This window comes from Eulemur rufifrons, chromosome 1 (assembly GCF_041146395.1).
Source record: "Eulemur rufifrons isolate Redbay chromosome 1, OSU_ERuf_1, whole genome shotgun sequence".
Classification (NCBI taxonomy): Eukaryota; Metazoa; Chordata; class Mammalia; order Primates; family Lemuridae; genus Eulemur; species Eulemur rufifrons.
In genome coordinates, this window is record NC_090983.1 from 17,711,527 (window position 1) to 17,735,662 (window position 24,136).

A 24,136-nucleotide genomic window follows, 5' to 3' on the forward strand; every position below is an offset into this window, starting at 1 on the left:
CATAATAATCCAATAAAGAAATGGCACATTACTAAACTAACAGAAGACAGAGTGCTTTAGTTAGGACCCTGTCCACAAAATGGAATATAAAAAAATAGGTCACTTCCATACAAAACAACTATAAGAAAAAAGAAACATGAATCAAAATATTTCAGCCAATGAAAATTCAACCCCCCAGAACTAACCATGGAGTAAACTTAAAGGGGAATTAAATATACTGAAACACTCATATAGAAATACGGAAAAAGTACTGTGAATCAAGAATTCAAACTAAGAATCAAAATGGCCAAGAAAGAAGAAAGGAAATGACAATAGCTTGAACTCAGAAAAGAGAGAGAAAAAGGAAGACATCATATCAAAAATGAAATCTACATTAAAGATGCCCAAGGGAAAATGAACTCAAATGAAAATTTAATAATGGGACTTGAAGGAAAGCAGAAAAACAGCTTTAAAAAAAGAAGTAAAAAAGATCAGAAAGAAAGTATTGAACTGGGAAAAAGGCAAAGAATGTCCCGTATTATATATAATTAGAGACCCTAAAGAAAACAATCAAAACATTGAGATAGAACTAGCACCGCAAACTATAATCTAATTACTGACTCTGTCTCTGGGAAAAAAAAAGAAAACTATAATCCAAAAAAATTTCCCAGAAATAAAAGTCTTTATATATTGAAAGAACTTGCCAGGTACCTAGAAAATAGACCTGAATAGTTACGATATACCTTAGTACAACTATTAGGCTTTAAAGACAAGCAGAAATCCTCAGTTCCTTGATCTAAAAGCTGAAATAGGCCAATCACTAGCACTTTGGGAGGCCAAGGCAGGAGCATTGCTTGAAGCCAGGAGTTCAAGGCCAGCCTAGGCAACATAGCAAGACCTTGTCTCTGCAAAAAAAAAAAAAAAAAGAAAAAGAAAAAGAAAAATTAGCTGAGTGTGGTGTTGCACATCTGTAGTCTCAGCTACTTGGGAGGCTGAGGCAGGAGTATTGCTTGAAACCAGGAATTTGAGGTTGCAATGAAATATGATGGTACCGCTGCACTCTAGCCAAGGCAGCATAGTGAGACCCTGTCTTTTAAAAAGAGAAAAAAAAAAAAAAGCTGAAATAATTTATAAGGCAAGAGAAATAGACTGGCATCAGATTTCTCAAAATCATTATGTAAACCCAAGGTAACAACGTCATTTTCAGGAAACTTGATGAAAGATTGGTAAACAAAGATTTTGTGCCAACCCAAGCTGTCAAAAATGCAGTTCAGAGAAAAGAAGTTTGGAAGTTTATGAACTCGGAGTACTGTACATATTTGCTCTTCCTAAGGACTCTACAGAGAATGAGCATCTTCTATCCAAGAGGTGACTAGAATAAGGTTCAGAAAAGGTAGAGGTAAACATTTTATATGTTCATGTGTAGAGCTAAAACACACAATGGTGAGGATACATATAGAAGAGTGATGTATAAATATCATGTCTTCTGATAAAGTAGTAAGATTGCACCTAAGAGAAAACAGGAGAAGAGAGAAAAGAAAATGTAGAATAATGTAATCTATTGTTTCATAGTAATAGGTGTGAGTCAAAGGATCCTATTTAAAATGGACAGACTAGATGGTAAAAAAAAAAGGGTTAAGGGCCCAGCATGGTGGCTCAGGCCTGTAATCCTAGCACTCTAGGAGGCTGGGGCGGGAGGATCCCTTGAGCTCAGGAGTTCCAGAGCAGCCTGAGCAAGGAGGAGACCCCATCTGTACTAAAAATGGAAAAAATTAGCCGGGCATGGTGGCGAGCACCTGTAGTCCCAGCTGCTTGGGAGGCTGAGGCAGGAGGATCATTTGGGCCTGGGAGTTTGAGGTTGCTGTGAGTTAGGCTGATGCCATGGCACTCTAGCTGGGGCAACAGAATAAGACTGTGTCTTAAAGGAAAAAAAAAAGGGTTTAAGAAAAAGCAGTTTACAGCAATATAAAAAGTCTAATTACAGATGCAACCATTAAAAAAAAAATTACAAGCCTCCTTAAAACCAAAAGAAACATTCCTTAAAGACATGCCAAATAGAGAAATTAAAAAAAAAAAAAAACAAAAAAAACAACAGCATGACAGAATTGAAACCAAACATATCAGTGATGTCAATAAATGTGAATGGGCTTAACTCATCTGTTAAGAGAAAAATGTTTTAAAGTTGTCTCATAAAGCAAAACCCAACTCTGCATAATGGGGATACAGCTAGAGCAGTAATTCAGAAGGGCAATGGAAATAATAAGAAAGCAGGGGTTGCAGTCTTAATACCCAATAAAGCAGAACTTAGGCCAGAAACTTGTGGATTAGGTCAGAAGTTTGTGTATTTTTCCTTCCAGATCTGTCAGTTTTCACTTTTATTTTTTAATTTCAATTTACATACATATTTTTTTATTAGAGACAGGGTCTCGCTCTGTTGCACAGGCTGGAGTACAGTGGTGCAATCACAGCTCACTGCAGGCTCAAACTCTTGGGCTCAAGCAATCCTCCTGCCTCAGCCTCCCAAGTAGCTGGGACTACAGATGCCACCATGCTTGGCTAATTTTTTTTTTTTTTTTTTTTTTTTTTTTAGAGACAGTCTCCCTATGTTACCCAGGTGGTCTGTAACTCTTGGCCTCAAGTGATTCTCCTGCTTTAACTTCCCAAGTCGTTGAAATTACGGGTGTGAGACACCCCACTCAGCCAATTATATACTTTGTTTCCTTAGTTCTTACATATTCAAAACCTTTTCTCTAGCTTGGATACTTGAAAGAAAGATAAAATCCTTGGGTCATACTTTTTTCCTCAGGTTTCTTGAAATGCTACTCTATTGTTACCTTACTTTTTATTTGCTTTTGAGAAGTCTTTTATCTTTTTGCTTGAAGGCTCTGAGGCAGTTTTACTCTGACTGCTTTTTAAGATTTTTTTATTTTAAGATTTTTCAGCAGTTTTTTAGTGATGTGCTTCATTTTGATATGTGTTTATCCTCAGGATTTGTTGAGCTTCTTGGATCCGTGGGTTTCTAGTTTTTATCAGATTTTGAACATTTTGAGCTATTAATTTTTCAGATTTTTTTCTGACCCTTCCTTCTGGATTCCAGTTATATATGATAGTTCATTTGATACTGTCCCATAGGTCACTGATGATCTGTTGCTATGTTTTCAAGTTCACTGACATTTCCTTCTGCAATATCTAATATGCTATTAATCCTATCCAGTGAGATTTTTATTTCAAATATTATGTTTTTCATCCTAGAAGTATATCTTCCATTTTTCTCCTTTTTATTTTCGTGTTTTCCTTTGATTCTTGATTATATAGATCATATTTTAAATAGTTGTTTTAACATCTTTGTAGTTGGGTTTGATTGTTTTGACACTTGTGTTTAAGTTCTTTTCTTTCTTTTCTTTTTTTTTTTTTTTTTTCTTCTCTCTCATCCATGTGATGTGTTTAAGTTCTTTTGGGTTCAATCTAGATATTCTTTACTCTAAGGCTAATTTGCTTCCTCTCCTAAATCATGGCCCCTTTGAGGTATCTGTTAATATTCCATGAATTCATCTAGGTCTCTCCATTCTGACTGGTGGAAATTCAAACAATTTTCGGCCCTGCATGAGCTCTGGGAATTGTTTGGCTAATAGCTCCCCAGTAATCATTCTTTTCCTTGAAATTCTTCTTGACTGGTGTTTTACCCTATGCAGACACAGGTTGGTTTTAGCCAAATATTCAAGCAGACTCCTATGCAGATTTCTGGAACTCTTCCTTTGTGTTGCCCCCTGGTCTCAAGTACTGTGTCCCAGAAATCTTAGCAGCCTCAGCCTCCTGAACTCTGGTTTCTTTCAGCTCAACTCAGGGAGATTTCTGGACTCTGTTTAGGCCCTCCCTGGACTGCAGTTCACAAATTGCTCCCTGATAGAAAACCTGGGTAATGGTAGGGCTCACATCATTGGTTTCCCTTCTATTAGGGACCACAGTTTTGCACTGCCTATTGTCCAGGATCTGAAAATAGTTATTTCCTATATTTTTTCCAGTTTTCTCATTGTTTACAGTGGGAGGGTTATTCCAAACCCTGACACTAACTTATTAGTCAGAAGCAGAAGTTCTCTCGGATATTTAAAATTGACATCACCAGTGAGCAGCACAGGAATATCATGCATCTCTGGATGTGATGGCCTCAGAAGGACACAGTATCAATATGTACTCTTCCAGCCTGGGCTGAATCTCACTGTGAGCTAGGCTGATTGCTTGAGGCCAGGAGTTCGACACCAGCCTGGGCAGCATGAGACCCTGTCTCTACCAAAAAAAAAAAAAAGCTGGGTGTGATGGTGCATGCCTGTAGTCCCAACTACTGGGGAGGCTGAGATGGGAGGATCACTTGAGCCCAGGAGTTCAAGGCTGCAATGAGTTATGATCATACCGCTGTACTCCAGCTGGGTGACAGAGGCACTCTAGTTGGGTGACAGAGCAAGAATCTCTCTCTCTTGAAAAAACCAAAAACCAAACAAAAAAAAACAGGTAAGGGCCGGGCGCGGTGGCTCACGCCTGTAATCCTAGCACTCTGGGAGGCCGAGGCGGGTGGATTGCTCAAGGTCAGGAGTTCGAGACCAGCCTGAGCGAGACCCCGTCTCTACTAAAAATAGAAAGACATTATATGGACACCTAAAAATCTATATAGAAAAAATTAGCCGGGCATAGTGGCGCATGCCTGTAGTCCCAGCTACTCGGGAGGCTGAGGCAGTAGGATCGCTTAAGCCCAGGAGTTTGAGGTTGCTGTGAGCTAAGCTGACGCCACGGCACTCACTCTAGCCTGGGCAACAAAGTGAGACTCTGTCTCAACAACAACAAAAAAAAAAAAAAAAAAAAAAAACAGGTAGGAAGGACCGTAGTCTTCAGAAATGTCAGTGTCATGAAAAGAAAGCTGAAGAATTATTCCGGATTAAAGGAAACTAAAGAGATGTGAAAACATTGTGTGATCCTGGACTGAATCTTGTACTTACGGGAGAAATAGAAAAAGCTATAAAGTATATTCTTGGGTCAATTGACAAAATTGGACTAAGAAAGTACGTTATATAAGAATATTGTGTCAGTGTTAAATTTACTGATGCTAATAACTGTTCTCTGGTTATTTATGAGAATATTCTTATTCTTATGAAATACACTCTGAAGTAGTTAGAATTAAAAGCATGTGATATATGCAACTTACTCTCAAATGGTTCAGGAAAAATATATGTAGAGAGGGGTATTAAATGATTAAAGTGCATGGTGCAAAAGGTTAACAATTGGCGAATCGGGATAAAGAATATTATTACAACTTTTCTGAATGCTTAAAAATATTTCCAAATAAAAGGTTTAAAAAAATATATGTACTTACGAAAAGTGTTTGGCAGTACCCATTAAAGCCAAACACATATATTCTATGACCCAGTATTTTCCTTTTCTGAGCATATAGTTAAGAGAAACGAGTAAGTTATATCTCAATGAAAAACTTAAAATTATAAGAATGAATAGCTCTTTGAGTAAGCCCCCAGTCATGTTTAGCATTCATTTGAAATGTGTAATTTTCCATTAGATTAAACTGTTATAATACAGTGGTTTTCAAAGTGTAATCCCTGTTAGCATGATCTGATAACTTGTTAGAAATGCACGTTTTTGCACCCTCTCTCTCCAGACCTACTGAATTAGAAACTTAGGTGGAGGTCGAGCAATATGTAGTTTAACAAGCACTCCAGGTGATTCTGATACATGCTAAGTGGAGAACCCCTACTACACTGAATATACTTCAGGAATTACTGTTGCCTTCTAACGTACTATTTCGTTCATTTTCAGCTTCTCCAACTTGGGAAATACCTGCTATATGAATGCTATTTTACAATCTCTATTTTCACTCCAATCATTTGCAAATGACTTGCTTAAGCAAGGTATCCCATGGAAGAAAATTCCACTCAATGCACTTATCAGGTAATTGTTATGTACTTACTGAGTACCTTTTTACCTCATTAGTTATAGAATAATGGGATTTTAGACACTCAAAATTTTATGTGCCATTGTTAGTAATTAGTCTTTAAAATACCATGCCATCCAGTGTTTTATAAACATTTTGCTTTACCAGATGCTTGTCTCTTTTGTTTTACCAGACGCTTTGCACACTTGCTTGTTAAAAAAGATATCTGTAATTCAGAGACCAAAAAAGATTTACTCAAGAAAGTTAAAAATGCCATTTCAGCTACAGCAGAGAGATTTTCTGGTTATATGCAGAATGTGAGTACGAATTGTTTGTAAACATTTTAGAGATAGGGAAAATTGAAATGATTTTAGTGTGTTTCTTGATTTTTATTTTAAAACAAGATCTGTACATGTGTGTTCATCATAGGTTAAAAAACCTGGGGAGTTATGGTAAGGTTCAGTGTGACTCTTCTGTTGTATTATATTTTAATATGTAAATGTAGTTGTCCACTGCAAGAACTTTGGCTTTGTTAGCTACAAAGGCTATTTTAGAAAAGTTAACTGGTTTTTTTTGTGTGTGTGTATTTTTTTTAGTAAAGTGAAGATTCATCCATTCATGCTAATGCAACTGATACTTGAGAAAATAAAGTTAAGGCCGGGCACGATGTCTCACGCCTGTAATCCTAGAACTCTGGGAGGCTGAGGCAGGCAGATTGTTTGAGCTCAAGAGTTCAAGACCAGCCTGAGCAAGAGCGAGACCCCATCTCTACTAAAAATAGAAAGAAATTATATGAACAACTAAAAATATATGTAGAAAAATTAGCCGGGCATGGTGGCACATGCCTGTAGTCCCAGCTACTCGGGAGGCTGAGGCAGAAGGATTGCTTGAGCCCAGGAGTTTGAGGTTGCTGTGAGCTGGGCTGATGCCACAGCACTCTAGGCCGGGCAACAGAGTGAGACTCTGTCTCAAAAAAAAAAAAAGAAGAGAAAAGAAAGTTAAGAATATAAAATCTGTCATTTGATTTTATTCATAAAATATCCACCCCCAAATCCTTATTAAAATAAGCCTGACCTGGTTCACATATGTCATCGACTTCCAGGTGCTTTAGTTGTATCAATCACAATGTAAATAAGCTGTTATTATGACAAGAAATGTTTGATCTTATTAAGGATATTATTGTCATCTTAGGATGCTCATGAATTTTTAAGTCAGTGCTTAGACCAGCTGAAAGAGGATATGGAAAAATTAAATAAAACTTGGAAGTCTGAACCTTTTCCTGGAGAAGAAAATTCACCAGATATTTCTGCTACCAGAGTATACACTTGCCCTGTTATTACAAATTTGGAGTTTGAGGTTCAGCACTCCATCATTTGTAAAGCGTAAGTAATCTCTAAGAAAAATTTTTTCCCCTTTTAATTCTTCCTGGCACATGATTAAAACTCTCCTCTGACATACCAAATGCTATGAATTCTTATCTCATCTTCCTTCCTATATCATGGGGAAAACATCAACCCACAGATTATACCAAACCTCTTTTTTCAGAGTCTTAATCTTTCTATATAAATGCTTGGTGAAGTGAGAACTGAGGACAATTTAAATACTTTGTTGTATGCTTTAGTATTAACTAAGCAGTTAATTTTGATCTGTGGGTTTTTTCATTCTTTTCATTGCTGTGTGGAATAGTGAGTTGTTTGGGAATACTTGTTTTTCTTTTCTTTTTCACTGGGAAAAAACCTTCTTTGTTAGTTGCCTTTTTTTTTTTTTTTTAACTAAATTTACAAAGTAATTTACCAAATTATTTTTACTAAAAATGTTTGTTTTACAAAATAGGTCAAAATTTGAATTATTTTTAACTTTTGCAGTGATTTTCAGCCATATTTACAGTAATTATTTAGATTTACTTTCTACATTTAATTAATTTCCATGCTTATCATAACTTATATACCATGCAGTTTACTTCAAAAGATTTTATTTTGATTAATCTTCCAGTCATGTTTAATATATCTCTGAATAAATATTTCTCAGAATGGAATTATTCAGAATCCCTATATAGGTGAGACTTATATTTGTGGCTTTCGCACATGACTTAATACAGAATTACTGAGTCACACAGTGTTTACCTCTTAATGTATTATATATACTGCCCCATCATATCCTGCTACTATGTGACACTCATAAGGAACCTGACTTTGGGGATTTTTTCTTTTCTTCAAAATCTGTGGTATTGTTTATTTTTGAAATTCACAGTTTCACTAGTTTACATCTAGTTATTCACACTTTTTATTAATTTTGCCTTTAACATGGTAGAGCCTTTTCATTCTGAGATTTGAGTTTTTCTTCAGCTCAAGAAAACTATTCTCTAAATACTACCTCTTCCATTTATTCTAGAATTTTCCTCAGAGATTTTTAAATCCATATATTGCTTCTCCAATTCTGTCTTCCATATCTATTTTTCTTAGGCTGCTCAAAATGATAGTGTTCACTGACATCTTTTCCAGCTATAACATTCTAACATTTTTTACTAGAATTTTAATAAAGATAGTAGTTTTGCATGACTAGTTTGTGACATTGCTTGCCTTCCTTCATAATTTCTTCAGTTTCTTTCCCCCAATAGATAAATGATTTTCTAAAGTGTGTGTTTTCTCTCTCTCTCTCTCTCTCTCTGTCTTCGATAGACTCTCTGTTGTCTGGGATGACCTTTCAAAGGGCAGGGGGAGGACCAAATGGCCTCACTTTCTAGACCCAAGAATTATTCTGTGCACAAGGACAGACTGCTTTCCCCCAGGGAAATCTGCTTCCCTTGCTCATCGTGCCATCCTTCAACCAGAGCATTTTCTACCCCACAGTCGTCTTCTTACTGGCATCCCTGGCCTTGAAATCTCTCACACCTGGATCTCCATCCCACTCTGTTGTCTGTGCCATTACTGTCTCTAGGAATGGCATGATTCTGTTTGTTATCATCACTGAGTCAAGCCTCCACGAACCCATGTACTATTTCCTCTCCATGCTATCCTTCATGGGCTTACCTCTGTGTCTTTCTACATTGGTCATCATACTGGGTATTTTCTTGAAAAATGCTTGAGAAATCAGGTCTGATGACTGCACTGGCCAATCAGTCTGTAAAAACATTTGGATCCTCCAAGTATAGTTTATCTCCCTGTAAAAGCTGGCAAGCCCAACAGAGTTAATAATGTGATAAACAGCCATTTATCTGTTCCTTCTAATGCATTTTCTAGACAAAATTTGTGCAAGTCAGAGAGAGAAGCAAATTTTTCAATTGTTATTTCATTGAATTGTAGGGGTACCAATCAGATTTGTTTTGATAGAAACATTTCAGTAGTCTGTGTTAGAAATGGCTACTGGCAGCCCACCACCTCCCTCAGTCATGTCTGGAAGGCTGTGCTGTCTCAAAAGCAGTGGCTGCTACACCGTGTCAACAGCGTTAGGCACTCTAATTGTGTAGCACCCAGATGTTGGGTGTGCAATTGAGGTGTGTCCACCATTGCAGTAAGTGGCGTGGGTCATGGTATATAGGCTCACCAGGTGGCCAAGCTGGGCGATGGCACAGGGTGTGCCAACACTGGGGGATAGTGTTCTTTGGGGCCACAGTAGCGGCAATATACCTCTACGTCCTTGAAGACCTTGCCTTAATTGCTTTGTTAGTAATTTTCTTTAGGACAGTTCTATAAATATGAAATAGTTTGTCTGAACGAAGATTCCACACACTTTATTCTTTGAATTGTAATTTTTCGTGTTTATCCTCTGTCCCATCTGCCTGTAGTCTTCCCTATTGGTGATGACACTTCCATATTTTAAGTGATCAGTCCAAAAATAGTAGTGTATTTCTTTCTCTCAACCTACTTCTCATATGTCAGCAAATCCTTTCAGCTCTATCTTCAAAATATATCCAGAATCTAACCTCTTTTTTACCACCTCCACTGCCACCGCCCTGGTCTAAGCCACTGTCATCTCTTACCTGAATTGTTGCAGCATCTTTTAAACTGGTATATAGGAGGCTTCTGCCCATGTCTCTCTGCATCCTATTGCAAACACATTAGCTAAAGTGATACTTTTAAAATGGAAGGTAGTTCATGTCAGCCCTCTGCTCATAAAATTAAAAAGCTACGACCTGTGTAACCTCATATAATCTGCCTCTGGGCATTCCGTCTACTCCCAGTTAACTTTCTAACTTTGTCTTCTGTCACTCCTTCCCCTTGCTTGTTCCATTTCAACCAATTAACTTCCTTGCTTTTGTTCAAAAATGCCAGGATCATGGTGCTTTAGGGCCTTTGCACTTACTGCTTCCTCTACCTTGAATTCTTTCCCCATATTCTCACATAGCTAGTGCCATCACTCCTCCAGGTCTTTACATAAGGGCCATCTACTCAGTGACACATTTTCGTGCCGCCCTATCTGGAATTCCATCTATCTACTTTGATCCTTCGCTATTCTATTCCTTACTGTGCTTTTTCCTCCTCGGCATGAATCACTAACAGCGGTCCCCAACCTTTTTGGCAGAGTGATGTGAGCAATGGGGAGCAGCTGTATAGATGAAGTTTCACTCACTCACCTGCCGCTCACCTCCTGCTGTGCACCCCTACCACTACCACCTCAGTCCCCTGGTTCCTAAGTTTCATGGAAGATAGTTTTTCCATGGACTGGGTAGGGAGCTGAGCCCTGCAGCCCGGTCCCTAACAGGCTACAGACCAGTACTGGTTCACAGCCCAGGGGTTGGGGACTGCAGATCTAACATACTATTAATATGTGTTTTACTTATGTGTTTCTTTCAATGTCTTTGTTCTCCAGTACAAGGAAGCTGTATGAGGGGAGGTATTTTTGTCTTGGTTTATTCACTGCTAAACTGCAAAGCCTAGAACATTTTCTCATATATAGGAGGCTGTATTAGTTTTTCAGAACTGCGCAACAAATTGCTTCAAACTTACTAGCTTAAAACAACGTAGCTTTGTAAGTCAAAAATCTGGGTGCGGTGTGGCTGAGTTCTCTGCTTAGAGTATCATGAGGCTAACAAAAAGGTATTGCTGCCTGTGTTCTCATCTGGAACCCAGGATCCTCTTCTATCTCATTGAAGTTGTTGGCAGAATTCAGATTCTTGTGGTTGTGGGATTGAGGTGCCCATTTTCTTGCTAGCTGTCAGCTGGGACCACTCATTTCCTAAAGGCTGTCTGGGGTTCCTTGTCAAAGGCCTCCATAGGCAGTTCACATCAGTGCTGTTTGCTTTTTTCCAGGCTAGGAGGAGTAATCTTTCTCACATCTGCTCCCAGGCTGCCTCTGTTTCTGCCCTTTAGACCTAGATTTAAAGGCCTCATGTGATTGGATCTGACCCACTTTAATAATCCCCTTTTTGATTAACTCAAAATTCAGATTAATAACCTTAAATTATATCTGTAAAATTCCTTTTGCCGGGTAAAGTATTAATATCATCATCATAGGTGTGATAGCTCATCATTGTCCCAGGTTCTACTCACTCAAAGGGGACAGAATTATACAAAGGCAAGGGCCATCTTATAATTTTGCCTATCAGAGATGTACTCAATAAATGTTTGTTGAATGAAGAACGAATATATTCTTACGCTCTTCAGTCTTCAGCTATGGCAGTAGGGATCTGGGGTGGAAAATCTAATATTACTAAAAATGCTAATAATACAAAATGAAAAGCAGTCAGCTAAAATTATTTGAAAGAAGTAAATGTGCTTCCAGGTAAATTAAGTGTGTTGTTTTGGTCTCTGAGCCCACTTTTTAAAATTCTATAAAAATATGTTCAATAACCAAATGATTCTACTACCTAACAGAAGTGTCTATACATGTGGACCATAGAATTTTCAATGCAGCATTGTTCATATAGCCAAAAACTGGAAACTGTGGAATAATCATACAGACTAATACTAGCCAACAGTGAAGATGCACTGAAGTCATGTGCAGCAGGCACGGTTGCATCTTACAATAATGTTGAACAAAAAGGTTATTTAAAAGAAAACATGCTGTGTGATTCCATTTATATAAGGTTCAAAAAACAGGCAAAACTCAACTACAGTGTTGGAAGTCAGAATCATAGTTATCTTTTGGGAGAAGGATGAGGGTAGTAATTGGGAAGGGATATGTGAGGGGGCTTCTAGGGAGTTCGTAGTGTTCTGTTTCTTGATTTGAGTGGTGATTACATGGGTGTGTTAACTGGTAATTTCTCAAGCTGTACAAGTGTGACTGATTCATTTTTCTATAATGTATGTTATACTTTAAGTTTTTAAAGGTTAAGGTTTTTTGAAAATGTAAAATTTAAAAATTTAGCATTTTAAGAAAGTACTTAGAAAGTACTTGCAGTTGAGTTTTTCTGTATTAAATCAATAAGGGTTAAAGTAGGCATGAGAAAAGTCTTAATATGGTTCTTATGCCTAGTCATAGTATGTTGGTACCGTTAAGTTCTGTGGAAGAACAGTGTTTCTCAAGTATGTTTGTATTTCTTTTGTATTTCTGTAAATGCTTACATCTGCCTCCTTTTATTCTTACAGATGTGGAGAGATTATTCCCAAAAGAGAACAGTTTAATGACCTCTCTATCGACCTTCCTCGTAGGAAAAAACCACTCCCTCCTCGTTCAATTCAAGATTCTCTTGATCTTTTCTTTAGGGTAAGTAATATCTTTGGTATTTTCATATGCCTAAATTTTATGTTTCATAGATAATTGTATTTGAAATTGGTTTCTTCAAGGCACAGTTGCAACAAAATTATTTGTGGGGATAACAGATAAGAAGTATTTATAAATAATATTTATTTTTTAAAAGCTTGGTAAATCTAATTATAGTAACTCTTTGAACTGATTTCTTAGATTATTTTACTCAATAGTAGGTGTTTTTTAGAGAACCTTAGAAAACAGTTTGTTATTTGTAAACAAATATTAATTTAAAGTATTTGAAGTTACATATGCTAAAATTTAGTAATGTGAATTAAAACTATAGATATCATGTAAGTTGGTATACTAAGACCTGAGATATGAAAAAATACTCTGTGCTTTTCCTTAGGTTGTATGTATCTGTTAGAAACAGGAAGAATCATGTTTATCCAAAGCTATAGATAAATATTTGTGTCCATAATATACTGTTACAGATACTGAGAACATTTCTGGGGTATAATTAGACCTCTGGTGTAGCAGTCCTTATAACTGGTAGAAATTTGCCAGGATCCCCTTTTATCTGTATTATAGTGGTCCTTGTTTATAGCAAATTGGCAGGATTATCTTCCTGAGGTTAAAAAAAAAAAAAAAAAATCTGTTCTTTAAATGATACACATTCAGCTCCACCTAAAGACAAATATTCTGCTTTTCTTTTTATTTTAGTCTTTTTTTTTTTTCTATTCCTCTTATAATGGACTTTGAAGATTGTCCGACATATCTTGACCCCCATTTTTTAAGGATTTCTTGTTTCAGTTTCTCTAGGTAATGACATCCACCCTAAACTTTGGTCCTTTTAGAGCAGTTCTTAGTGGGCTATCATAAAAAGATTGAGTTCCATTATAAGAAAGGGGTAGCATTACACCTAACAGACCAGGAACTCCACCTAACCTGAAGGTGATCTTATCTCTGCTGTGGCCAAATGTTAAAACCTGGATGTACTCCTGGCATCAGTTCACATACATCCATGGGGAAAATTCCAGTTACTATCATAACTTAGGTGTCTCCTTGGTAAAAAGGGAAATTAGGAATTCTGAAACAGGGCATAATATTATAAGATAAGTATACTTTGAAGATTAGGTCTTAACTTGGTAAGGTTTATGGTTCTAGCTACAAAATTTAAGCTGGTTCATTCCACCAAACTAATAAAACTAGAAAAGATTATTTGCATTTAATGCTGATTCAATTCAACTTCATGCTTCTTTATGTTTTCCTCTTGTCTTTTTATAGGCAGAAGAACTTGAGTATTCTTGTGAGAAGTGTGGTGGGAAATGTGCTCTCGTCAGGCACAAATTTAATAGGCTTCCCAGGTAAATTTAGTTGCTCTTCAAAGAAATACATACAAATATTACAGAGTAAGTGAAGCTTGCCAGAATGGATTAGTAAAGGAGATCACCAAAGCTGAAATGTGAAGAGCATAAAGGGTAGAGAGCTAGAATGCTCTTCCATGAAGGAAATGGGTTTGGAATGTTGAAGAGGAAAAGGGTCTTGAGAGTCCAGAGAAGGCAATAAGAGGATGCAGCTGGGAGACTTTGGAATGATGATAGGGACTAGCTAGTAGATTTTTTAAATCAATAATATGTAACATTCAGTTTTAATTTGTTGTGCTGTCTTCTCCCTCCAAACCTTCAGTAAAAATCTGCTATAGACAAATAGACATGTGTATGAAAATAAAATCTCTTTTTCAGATACTCTTATAAGTTATAATAGTAAGTTTTCTATAATCATAAGATAAATTTTCTGACTTAGGAATGAAATTAACTTGTATTAGCTCTGTATAAACAAACATAAAATGAAGCTAGTTACAAAAAATGATGTGGTTACAGGACAGCTTTTTTAGTTCTGTCCAAAATAGATCTCAAACACAAGCAAGGGTATTATTAACATTAAATATTTATGTGGCACTTTGCCTGTAGAGTGCTTTACTTTGCTTCTTTTACCTTCAGTGTTCTATTAGCAAGTGTGGAGTTTCTGGAACCTAGCCCCTAAGAGGCTAGTTCTTTTATATTGCATAATCTACTCCTTTCTAGAAAATGAGTTGATTTTAAAGAAATAACTTTATAAATCACAGCAGTATTATTATATTGACCATAGTCTATACTTTTTACTTAAGAGACTTTGTTCTTTCCTATTTTTGAGTGTTTTGAGGCAGGAGTGTGGGAGGAAGAAAGCTTAAGGCAAAGGATTGGTTGTTACCAGCTGTCACTGACTAAGGAAACCAATGTGCAATTTAAAAAAAACTAGTTTGACCTGGTTCTCATGTCCCTGCTTTCCCCAGCCTGGAGAGCTCCAGGAGGAGCTGGATGTCTCTTCCCTTTCCCATTCTCTAGCTGTTTGGTCTTTCAAGTGGGGGGGAAAAACACTGAAGGGAATTTTTCTCGTTTTTTTTTTTTTCCTGGTAAGAAACTGACCTTGTGTTAAAGGTCAGTTTATTCTTAAACTTACATGAAATAGAAGCCTTTGTGTCTTCAATCCTAATGATTAGTCTTGTTGTGTTTTGTTCATTTTAATATTCAAAGCCACTCTACTTTTATTCCTGGGAAGGGCCTGATATCTTTATCAAATTTGTTCACTTTTAGTTGTCCTCATCCTTGAAAATAAATGATTTTGACTATCATCTTCCTGCTTCATATTACCTTTTATTTTGGTCAGGGTTATTTGAAATTTTATTCAAAATATTTCATTTTGACATTAGTTTTTAGTCATTTCATATTAGTTGGATCCTTGTGTTCTCTCAAGTTATGAATTTGAAGGTCATGAATTCTAGCATGCTTTTTTAAAGAGAAGTGCAGTCAGTAACTTCAATTTGCAAATGTTTGAGTTTGTGGCTTCTGTGATGGAGACGTATATGGTAAGAAAGGAAACAGTTTTTCATAGATAAGACTTTTTTTATGCCTAGACTTGAAGTTTATTCCCATAAGATTTTTGAAATTCAATTTTTAAAGTGTTCTTGTGGGCTGAGAAATATATTTAATCCATCAGGTGGAGATTATGTTCTATAAGAGAGGCGAAAAGGTTACCATAAGAGTAACCAAAAAGAATTCACTGTTTTCTAAAGAGCTAAAAGCCTTTTCATACCCACAAACCAGAGTTGGCATGCAAATTTTTGTACAACTTTTTTCTAGGTTGGGAAAATTTTTCTATTTCTTTCTTACCTTTCTCAGAGAAAGTACTTCTGAAATAAAAGAATAATTTTTATCAGAGATCATCTTGAAATAATTAATGTTTACTGTAGAATATAAAGGCTATAACATTTTTATTTAATGGACATTATTTTACCATTAGTGGTTATATAACACCTATTTCTTTCTTTTTGTTTTGTTTTAGCTTTTTTTGAGACAGGGTCTTGCTCTGTTACCCAGGCTAAAGTGCAGTGGTGTCATCACAGCTCGCTACATCCTCAAACTCCTGGGCTCAAGTGATCCTCCTGCCTCAGCCTCCCGAGTATCTGGGACTATAGGCACACATCACCATGCCCAGCTAATTTTTATGTTTTTTGTAAAGATCTCACTATTTTGCTGAGGCTGGTCTCGAACTCTTGGCCTCAAGCAGTCCTCCCACTTCAGCCTCCCAAAGCGCTAGGATTACAGGCATGAGCCACTGTGTCCACCAAGCATATTTCTTTTTAGACTTTGTAACAATAAAGTATTAAATGTTTAAGGATTTAATATCAATACTAAATTTAAAAATTTAGTATTCTTGTTTGCTGTGTTTCACTTATTTGTGTTTTTTCCTAGGAAAATCATGAGTATTTTACCCAAACCACATTAATCCACCTGTGTCCCTATTTTGTTTTTATTTGTATGCTTAATACCTAGCCCAATGCCTGGCACATAACAGGTATTCAGTCAGTGCTCTTTGATTAGTTGGCCAAATGTATTTTTTAAATCAAAAGTTGTCTAACATTGTTAATTAGAGTGATTTCTTTTAGTGTATGAGAGAACTACCTCTAGTATGTATGAATTAGTAAGGTCATCATCTGCTGTTTTTCAGGGTTCTCATTCTTCATTTGAAACGATATAGCTTTAATGTGGCTCTCTCACTTAACAACAAGATTGGGCAGCAAGTCATCATTCCAAGATACCTGACCCTATCATCTCATTGCACTGAAAATACAAAACCACCTTTTACCCTTGGTTGGAGTGCACATGTGGCAATGTAAGTCTGTAAGAGAGAATGTCTTTTCATTTCCTTTTGAAGTAGAAAGACTTTAGTATCCAATCGAAAGACTAAATAAACTAGATAACACAACTCCCAGGTAAAATCACATCAGATTATAATTTTGCTTTACTTTGGAATTTAGTGTTAAATTACTACCTGATTGAAGTAATTGAAGAAAGGACTTAAACAAAATTCTTCTAAGTTCATTAGCTGCCTTTCATAACGAGGTGCTTTTTTAGAAAGTACTCTTACTCTTTTAGACCACTAGGAGATAGTTTGATATACTTTGGGAATATAAATCAAACTTGGGTGATCATAACAGTCACCTGGACATGAAAAATACTGATTTCTATGTTTTTCCCCTGGAGGTGCTGTTTCAGTAGATCTCAGATAGGGTGTGTGAATCTAGAACAAATGGGGCTCACTTCGGCAGCCCATATACTAAAATTGGAATGATACAGAGAAGATTAGCATGGCCGCTGCACAGGATGACACAGAAATTCGTGAAGCGCTCCATATGTAAAAAAAAAAAAAAGACAAATGCCTCAGCTAACTCTTTAGGACATGAAGATTTGAGAAACAGTATACTAAATGTTATGCTGGAACCACAAAAATAGATTGTGCCTTCATAAGTATATTATCACCAATGTGAAGAACTTCAATCATTCTGAGAAATTTTTCAAGAAGAAATTACCTTTTCTATAGGTTTTGCTTCATAATGTATGCTGGGAAAACCTTAGGACTTTTTTGAATGTTTCTCTTTTTTCTGTGTACTTGCATTACTTTGGAGCCATATCATATACTGAGTCATTCTTTTCTGTACTTGAACACTAGTTTGGTAGAATCATAAAGTTCTAGAATTTTAGAGGTAAAAGAGATTTTAGTTATTTTGTCCAAATCCTTAATTTTACAGAAGAGATACGAGGAAATTAAATGGTTTTTCTAAGGTCATACATACAGTTAGTAACCAAAAGAGCCAGATCTCTTAGGTAAAATGAAATAATAGACATTTCAGAAAGTGAATGAACATTTGCCAACATGATTTGATGCAGTTTTATAAAATGTCCTTTGGATTTATAATTGAAATAAATACTACAGCATATTAAGTTTACATTAAAGTCCTTAAGAGTCTACTAAAAAAAGCATGTGCCCAGAGAGTTTTAGTGTTTCTGTTTTTTTCTCTTAAGGCTTTTCTTCGAAATAAATGTTTTTGCTTGTTGCAAACTGCCCTCTGCTGGTAGAGCTATTACTCTTTCTGGCAATAATACTATATGATACCATCGGTATGGGATCTTTATGACCACAGACCTGAAACCAGGTTATCTGATGCTATAGTTTAATAGCTTTAAGACCTTGGACACATTCCTTGATTTGTCTGTAGGGAAGTTAATAGGGCGGTTGTGAACATTAAATGAGCTAATATACGTAGAGTTCTTAGTACAGTACCTGATGTCTAATAAGTCCTCAATAAATGAGAGCTATTATTATTTATTGCTAAAAGTAAGGAACATTTTAAAACAAGGTACTTTTTGGCTGGGTGAGGTGGCTCATGCCTGTAATCCTAGCACTCTGGAAGGCCAAGGCAGGACGATTGCTTGAGGTCAGGCGTTCAAGAGCAGCCTGAGCAAGAGTGAGACCCCCGTCTCTACTAAAAATAGAAAAAATTAGCCAGGCATGGTGGTGAGCACCTATGGTACCAGCTACTTGGGAGGCTGAGGCAGAAAGATCGCTTTGAGCCCAGGAGTTTGAGGTTGCTGTGAGCTAGGCTGATGCCATGGCACTCTAGCCTGGGCAACAGAGTAAGACTCTGTTTCAAAAAAAATAATAATAAAAAATAAAACAAGGTACTTTTCCCCAAGTTGTTCTTTTCATATGCATTACCCTTGACTTCATTTCCAATGCTGTTTATTTAGATTGTGGATCAGGGAAAGCCTAGAGATGATATTTCATTTTCTCATTTGGCCTCTATTACTAGTAATTTAAAAAATGTTATAATTGTTTGGTTTTTCAAGAGGACATATGAGGGATTATATTACAGAATATTATAAGTTAAATATTAGATATATCTTTAATAATGCATTTATATACATTATATATTTTCTAATTTTCTGATAGTTCTAGACCATTGAAAGCCTCTCAAATGGTGAATTCCTGCATCACCAGCCCTTCTACACCTTCAAAGTGAGTTACATTTCTTTGTACCCAAAATCTGCATTTTTTTAAGAATTTGGCTTACCCTAATCTCCAAGATTGCCTCCTTCCTTTTTCTTTATAGTTTCTCTTTTTGCATGATACTTGCTCTGTATTACCCATACTTAGATTTTACTGAATCTGATTAAGAGTATAGCCAAAGGCGTAACAAATTTTTAAATAGTGACACAAGTTTAGGTGATTCTCTAATGTTTTATCTTAAAACTTCTTAAAACTTATAATTTGTTAAAATGTAATATTTTCATCCTAAAACTCTAAAAATTGACTGTTGACGAGGGATTCTAGGGATTGAAGGGATAAAAGAACCCCAGTTAGTCTGAAGCACCCTTCCTCAAAGATAGGCATGGGATCCCAAAGCATCTTTTTACCTCTTGTTAGCCAGTCTGGGATTTCTTGTCTTCAACACTGAATAGGAGATATTCAATGCATCTATTCTACAAATGCCTTATGTTTTTTCTTTCAGACCAAAAGTTTATCCAAGGAGGGAAGCAAATGCTTTTTTAAAAAATAATTCTCTTCTAAGATTTTACTAGAGGAGTTCCTGATTTGACTTTGAAATTCATTTTTCTAAAAATTTAATGGCCCAAAGTACTTTTAGAGAAGAGACACTTTTGTTGTTTAAGAGCTTTTGGGGGGCTTATATAACCATAAAATGACATTTGGGAACTGCTATTTTCTTTTCCTCCTGTTAATTATTTTTCAGTGCAATTAAAACCAGATGACTAACATGACTAGAAATGTGAAATGGTACCGATATGAATACTCTTGCCCGTTCTCAAGATACAAATGAGCAATACCACTTGGCTGCTTAGAAAGTGAGCAAGTGATGCATTTACAGGATGAATATTTTTCATTGCTGCAGGCAAGCTGCCTTCTGTAAATATAGTAATTATTAATGGAATGCACTCTTTATGTACCATATCACTATAATTGCAAGAAAGAGACAGTTTCATTGGGCATCATTGTACCTTGGCATGGTCATCTGTTCTCCAGGGTCTACTGGTATGAGAATTTGAAAGTTAATCAACAAAGGATGATTAGGCCCTAGAAGACCTGTCATGCTGATCAAACTTAAAAGAGGCTGAGTTATGAACCAGAATACCATTGGTTCTTCTACAATGTCCTTTTGTTATATTTGACACTAGTATAATAGTAGCACCAGGTGTCACCCTCCTTCAGCAAAGTATTTACCTGGATAAACAAATTAATATGTTCGAGTTTGCTTAGTGAGCATGAAATCGGAAATGAGGAATTAAGATGGCTAATTGGCTACTTCTAAGTTATACTAAAAATCCTTTTGAACACACAATGGGAGGCTATTCAAGTGTTCAGGCTGGAGTGCAGTGATATCCTTGCTGTTCTCAGCCATAGACTTTGCTTGGGCTTATCACTGACCACTTGCCTCTTTTCTTTGATCTACGTTGCTACGCAGTGCAATCCTCCTGATTTCCATTGTGGTCTCTTATTTCTTGGTTCCATTATTCTATATGTTTATTTAGTTTTTACATTTAGGTTAATTACATTTTTCCAATTTTTCATTTTACTTTTTTTTAAGTATAGCATATGAATTTATGTTACCCTCCATCAAAGAAAGTACTTGTTCTTTGACTGTTACCACTTTTTCCTTTATTTTCAGCTCACCTAGAAGACAACACAGTAATACCTTAGTTATCTCTAGTATCAATCATTTTGGATGAAAATTTTTCTAAAATATGTTATATTATTCCTTATATTCTTAGATAAAATACACTGAAGGTAATTTAAGTATATCTTAATGACCAAGAATCAACAACATTATAAGTAGCAGCTGTTGCACTGTGTTTCAATATGATATTGCCCTGAAAGGCTCTTAATTATTACAAGACAGTTTACTTTTACATTAAAAACTTTATAGTTCTTTTTTGCCCTTTTTGTGGTATTCTCTTTCATTTCTTAGCTCTCATTTCTTGATGAACTTGCTACACTATTTTATACATCATTTCCTGGGAAAGAAAGGTTCCCTATAAGTGCATGGGCTTTGGAACTGCCTTCCTTGGAAGCCTTTTTTCTTACATTGGAATCCCTGTGTTCTGGAAGGTAGAGGTTGCCAGAAGTCTGACCTACAGATAAGTGGATAAGTGGAATGTTATTGTTATCTTAAAAGTGCATGGATCATAATTTAAAAGATCAAAAATTACTCCTCGTGCACTTTGTTGTCAAAAATATTTATTCATTGCTATGCCTGCATGAATTCAGTAGAGACTTACTTTATAAAGACAAAAGCAAACTTGAAGGGGGTTGATCATTTAAAAGAAAAAAGGCACAAAGTGATTGGTTTACTGATGGTATATAATAGCATAAGAGTTGTCCGGTTTTCAAAGCATGGCTCTTTTGGAGTGGGGCAGAGGTAATACTTAAATATACCTCTTTTGATATATCTTTTTTCCCTGTGAAATAATTTTTCATAATGGAAAAGCATTTTGTTTTGTTTTGATATTTATACATCAAAAGAATAACAAAGACAAATGTTTATCAGACTTATATAGGTTTTTTTCTTAATTTACAGGAAATTTACCTTCAAATCTAAGAGCTCCTTGGCTTTATGCCTTGATTCAGACAGTGAAGATGAGCTGAAACGCTCTGTGGCCCTCAGCCAGAGACTTTGTGACATGTCAGGCAATGAACAGCAGCAGGAAGTCCTGGAAAAAGTAAGTAATTTTTCATCAAAACATCTGACAAAGATTTGTGTAGCTCTTATTGCCCAAACAAATGCCTTTTATAATCATGATTAGCAAACTTAATAAAGATACAAGATAAAGCATAAACTCAATGGCTCTGTTCAAACACTAGAGATGCTTTCTCTAACTACAACCAGTCAGTCTGTTTACAGATGTATCAAGACTTTTAAGAAAGAAAAGTTTCTATCAACAGAGCAACCAAGTAATCTACTTGTTTAAATTATGAATGTACAGATACTGCTATATCAAGATACTGCTATATCATCTTCTATCTTGACACTTACTGAGAGTTAATACTTCGAAGATCTACGCTTTTCTAAGTGTTTGCATTATGTCATGCTACTGTGTTTTATTTTAAACCTCCTTTTTGGTAAAATAATAGAATTATTTTAGTAGTTATTTGTTGTTGTGAATTGTTTCCTGTCTTACTTTAAAGCTAGAGGTAATTTGTGTTTACTCACCTCGAATGAGAAATGAAAGAAAGTTAGAAATTATCCCAGAAATAAAAGTTATTCAGAAAATAATTTCTGAATATTTATATAATCTTGATGTAGTTTTTATTTTTCTCATTTATTTTTATGAATAAGATCATCCAATATTTAAAATGGAATCATCTATAATGATAGAATATTTACAATATAATCCATGTATATCTGGAAGAAAATAAACTAAAAATGCTGATAGAAATTATTTCTCAGTAATCTATTTTGAGTGAATTTATTTTATTTTTATGTGGTTTGCAAATTTTTATAAAATTTGAACTTTTTTTTGAGATAGAGTCTCGCTCTGTTACCCCAAGTAGAGTGCAGTGGTGTCATCATAGCTCAGACTCTGGGCTCAAGCAATTCTCCTGCCTCAACCTCCTGAGTAGCCAGACCTACAGGCACATGCCACTACACCTGGCTAATTTTTCTGTTTTTAATAGAGACAGGGTCTTGCTCTTGCTCAGGTTGGTCTCAAACTCTTGAGCTTAAGTAATCCTCCTGCCTCGGCCTCCCAGAGTGCTAGGATTACAGGCGTAAACCACCACACCCGGCCCTAAATTTGCACTTGTTAATCGAGAAAGCTAATCATGTATCCTTATGTAGTTACTAATTTAAAAATTAGGCTTGCCAATGAGTTTATATATTATTGATTGTTAACCCAAGGCATCAAAGAAAGGAAACTTTTTAGAAATAAAATGAAGTCACCACTTTAAGCTTCTAACTAAGATTGCTAATATTCCGGTTTCCTCTAAAAGTAACTCTCTTCTTCAGGATTCAAAATTATGCCGAATAGAGCCTGATAAGTCTGAATTGGAAAACTCAGGACTTGACAGAATCAGTGAAGAAGAGCTTCTAGCAGCTGTCTTAGAGATAAGTAAGACAGAAACTTCACCATCTCTGAGTCATGAAGACGATGAAAAACCAACCAGCAGCCCAGATACCGGATTTGCAGAAGATGATATTCAAGAAATGCCTGAAAACCCAGACACTATGGAATCTGAGAAGCCCAAAACAATCACAGAACCAGGTAGGTTTAATGAAGATAAACATCTGTTAAAACATAGCTGTTCCAAAGCCTTATAGTGACCAGTGGCTTCTAAATAACGGGAGGTTAAGTGGTTCTGTATAACAGAGCTGACAATATTTTATGCTTTTATTATAAAAAGCTTTAAAAAATGAGAAGTAAATATTGTGACTAGTACAGAGATGCTCGGTAAAGTATACCATTTCCCTTGAGATATACATCAGGAGTAAAGTTAGCATTCTTATGTACATTTAATAAATGTTTTTGTCAGTTTTGGGATACTTTTCTCACCACTGTTATCTTAGAAATTCATATAATCCATTTTTCTATATCTGAATTTTTACCAGGTTTTAGTAAATAATTCATGTTCTCCATCTTCTGCACAATGCATTACTTTTTCTATGTTTAGATATACAACTGCTCACCATTGTGTTACAATTGCCTACCATACAGATTTACAGCCTAGGAGCAATAAACTATACCATATAGCCTGGGTATGCAGTAAGCTATAGTATCTAGGTTTGTATAAATGTACTCTATGATGTTGACACAACGAAATCGTCTAACAACGCATTTCTCGGAACCTATACCCATCATCAAGTGACACGTGACTGTATATATGATGTAAAGTGCTATACACATATAAAATTATTTTTGGTAATTTTTATTCTATTTTTGTTATTTCTTAAGCTATCAATGGGAACAGTAGAGCTGAGCCTCCTTGCTTTTCCTGGGGGTATTTTGAGATTTTTAGGTAGAGTATTTTTTTTTCTTTTTTTTTTTTTGAGACAGAGTCTCACTCTGTTGCCCGGGCTAGAGTGCCGTGGCGTCAGCCAAGCTCACAGCAACCTCAAACGCCTGGGCTCAAGCAATCCTTCTGCCTCAGCCTCCCAAGTAGCTGGGACTACAGGCATGCGCCACCATGCCCGGCTAATTTTTCTAC

At 36.0% G+C, this 24,136-nt stretch overlaps 1 protein-coding gene and 1 non-coding gene across 2 annotated transcripts in view; both read left to right on the forward strand.

The window, feature by feature from the left end:
• Window positions 1–24,136, forward strand: part of USP37 (ubiquitin specific peptidase 37) — a 76,005-nt gene that overhangs the window by 38,130 nt on the left and 13,739 nt on the right. Inside the window, exons 9-17 of the mRNA XM_069467157.1 lie at window positions 5,797–5,928; window positions 6,105–6,228; window positions 7,103–7,293; window positions 12,439–12,556; window positions 13,826–13,905; window positions 16,589–16,753; window positions 18,872–18,937; window positions 21,513–21,654; window positions 22,941–23,196. Coding sequence (XP_069323258.1) covers window positions 5,797–5,928; window positions 6,105–6,228; window positions 7,103–7,293; window positions 12,439–12,556; window positions 13,826–13,905; window positions 16,589–16,753; window positions 18,872–18,937; window positions 21,513–21,654; window positions 22,941–23,196 — 1,274 coding nt within the window. The remainder of the gene's footprint in view (window positions 1–5,796; window positions 5,929–6,104; window positions 6,229–7,102; window positions 7,294–12,438; window positions 12,557–13,825; window positions 13,906–16,588; window positions 16,754–18,871; window positions 18,938–21,512; window positions 21,655–22,940; window positions 23,197–24,136) is intronic.
• On the forward strand, window positions 17,174–17,279 carry LOC138387856 (U6 spliceosomal RNA). The gene has a single exon (XR_011233997.1). It is a non-coding gene; the product is annotated as a U6 spliceosomal RNA (small nuclear RNA).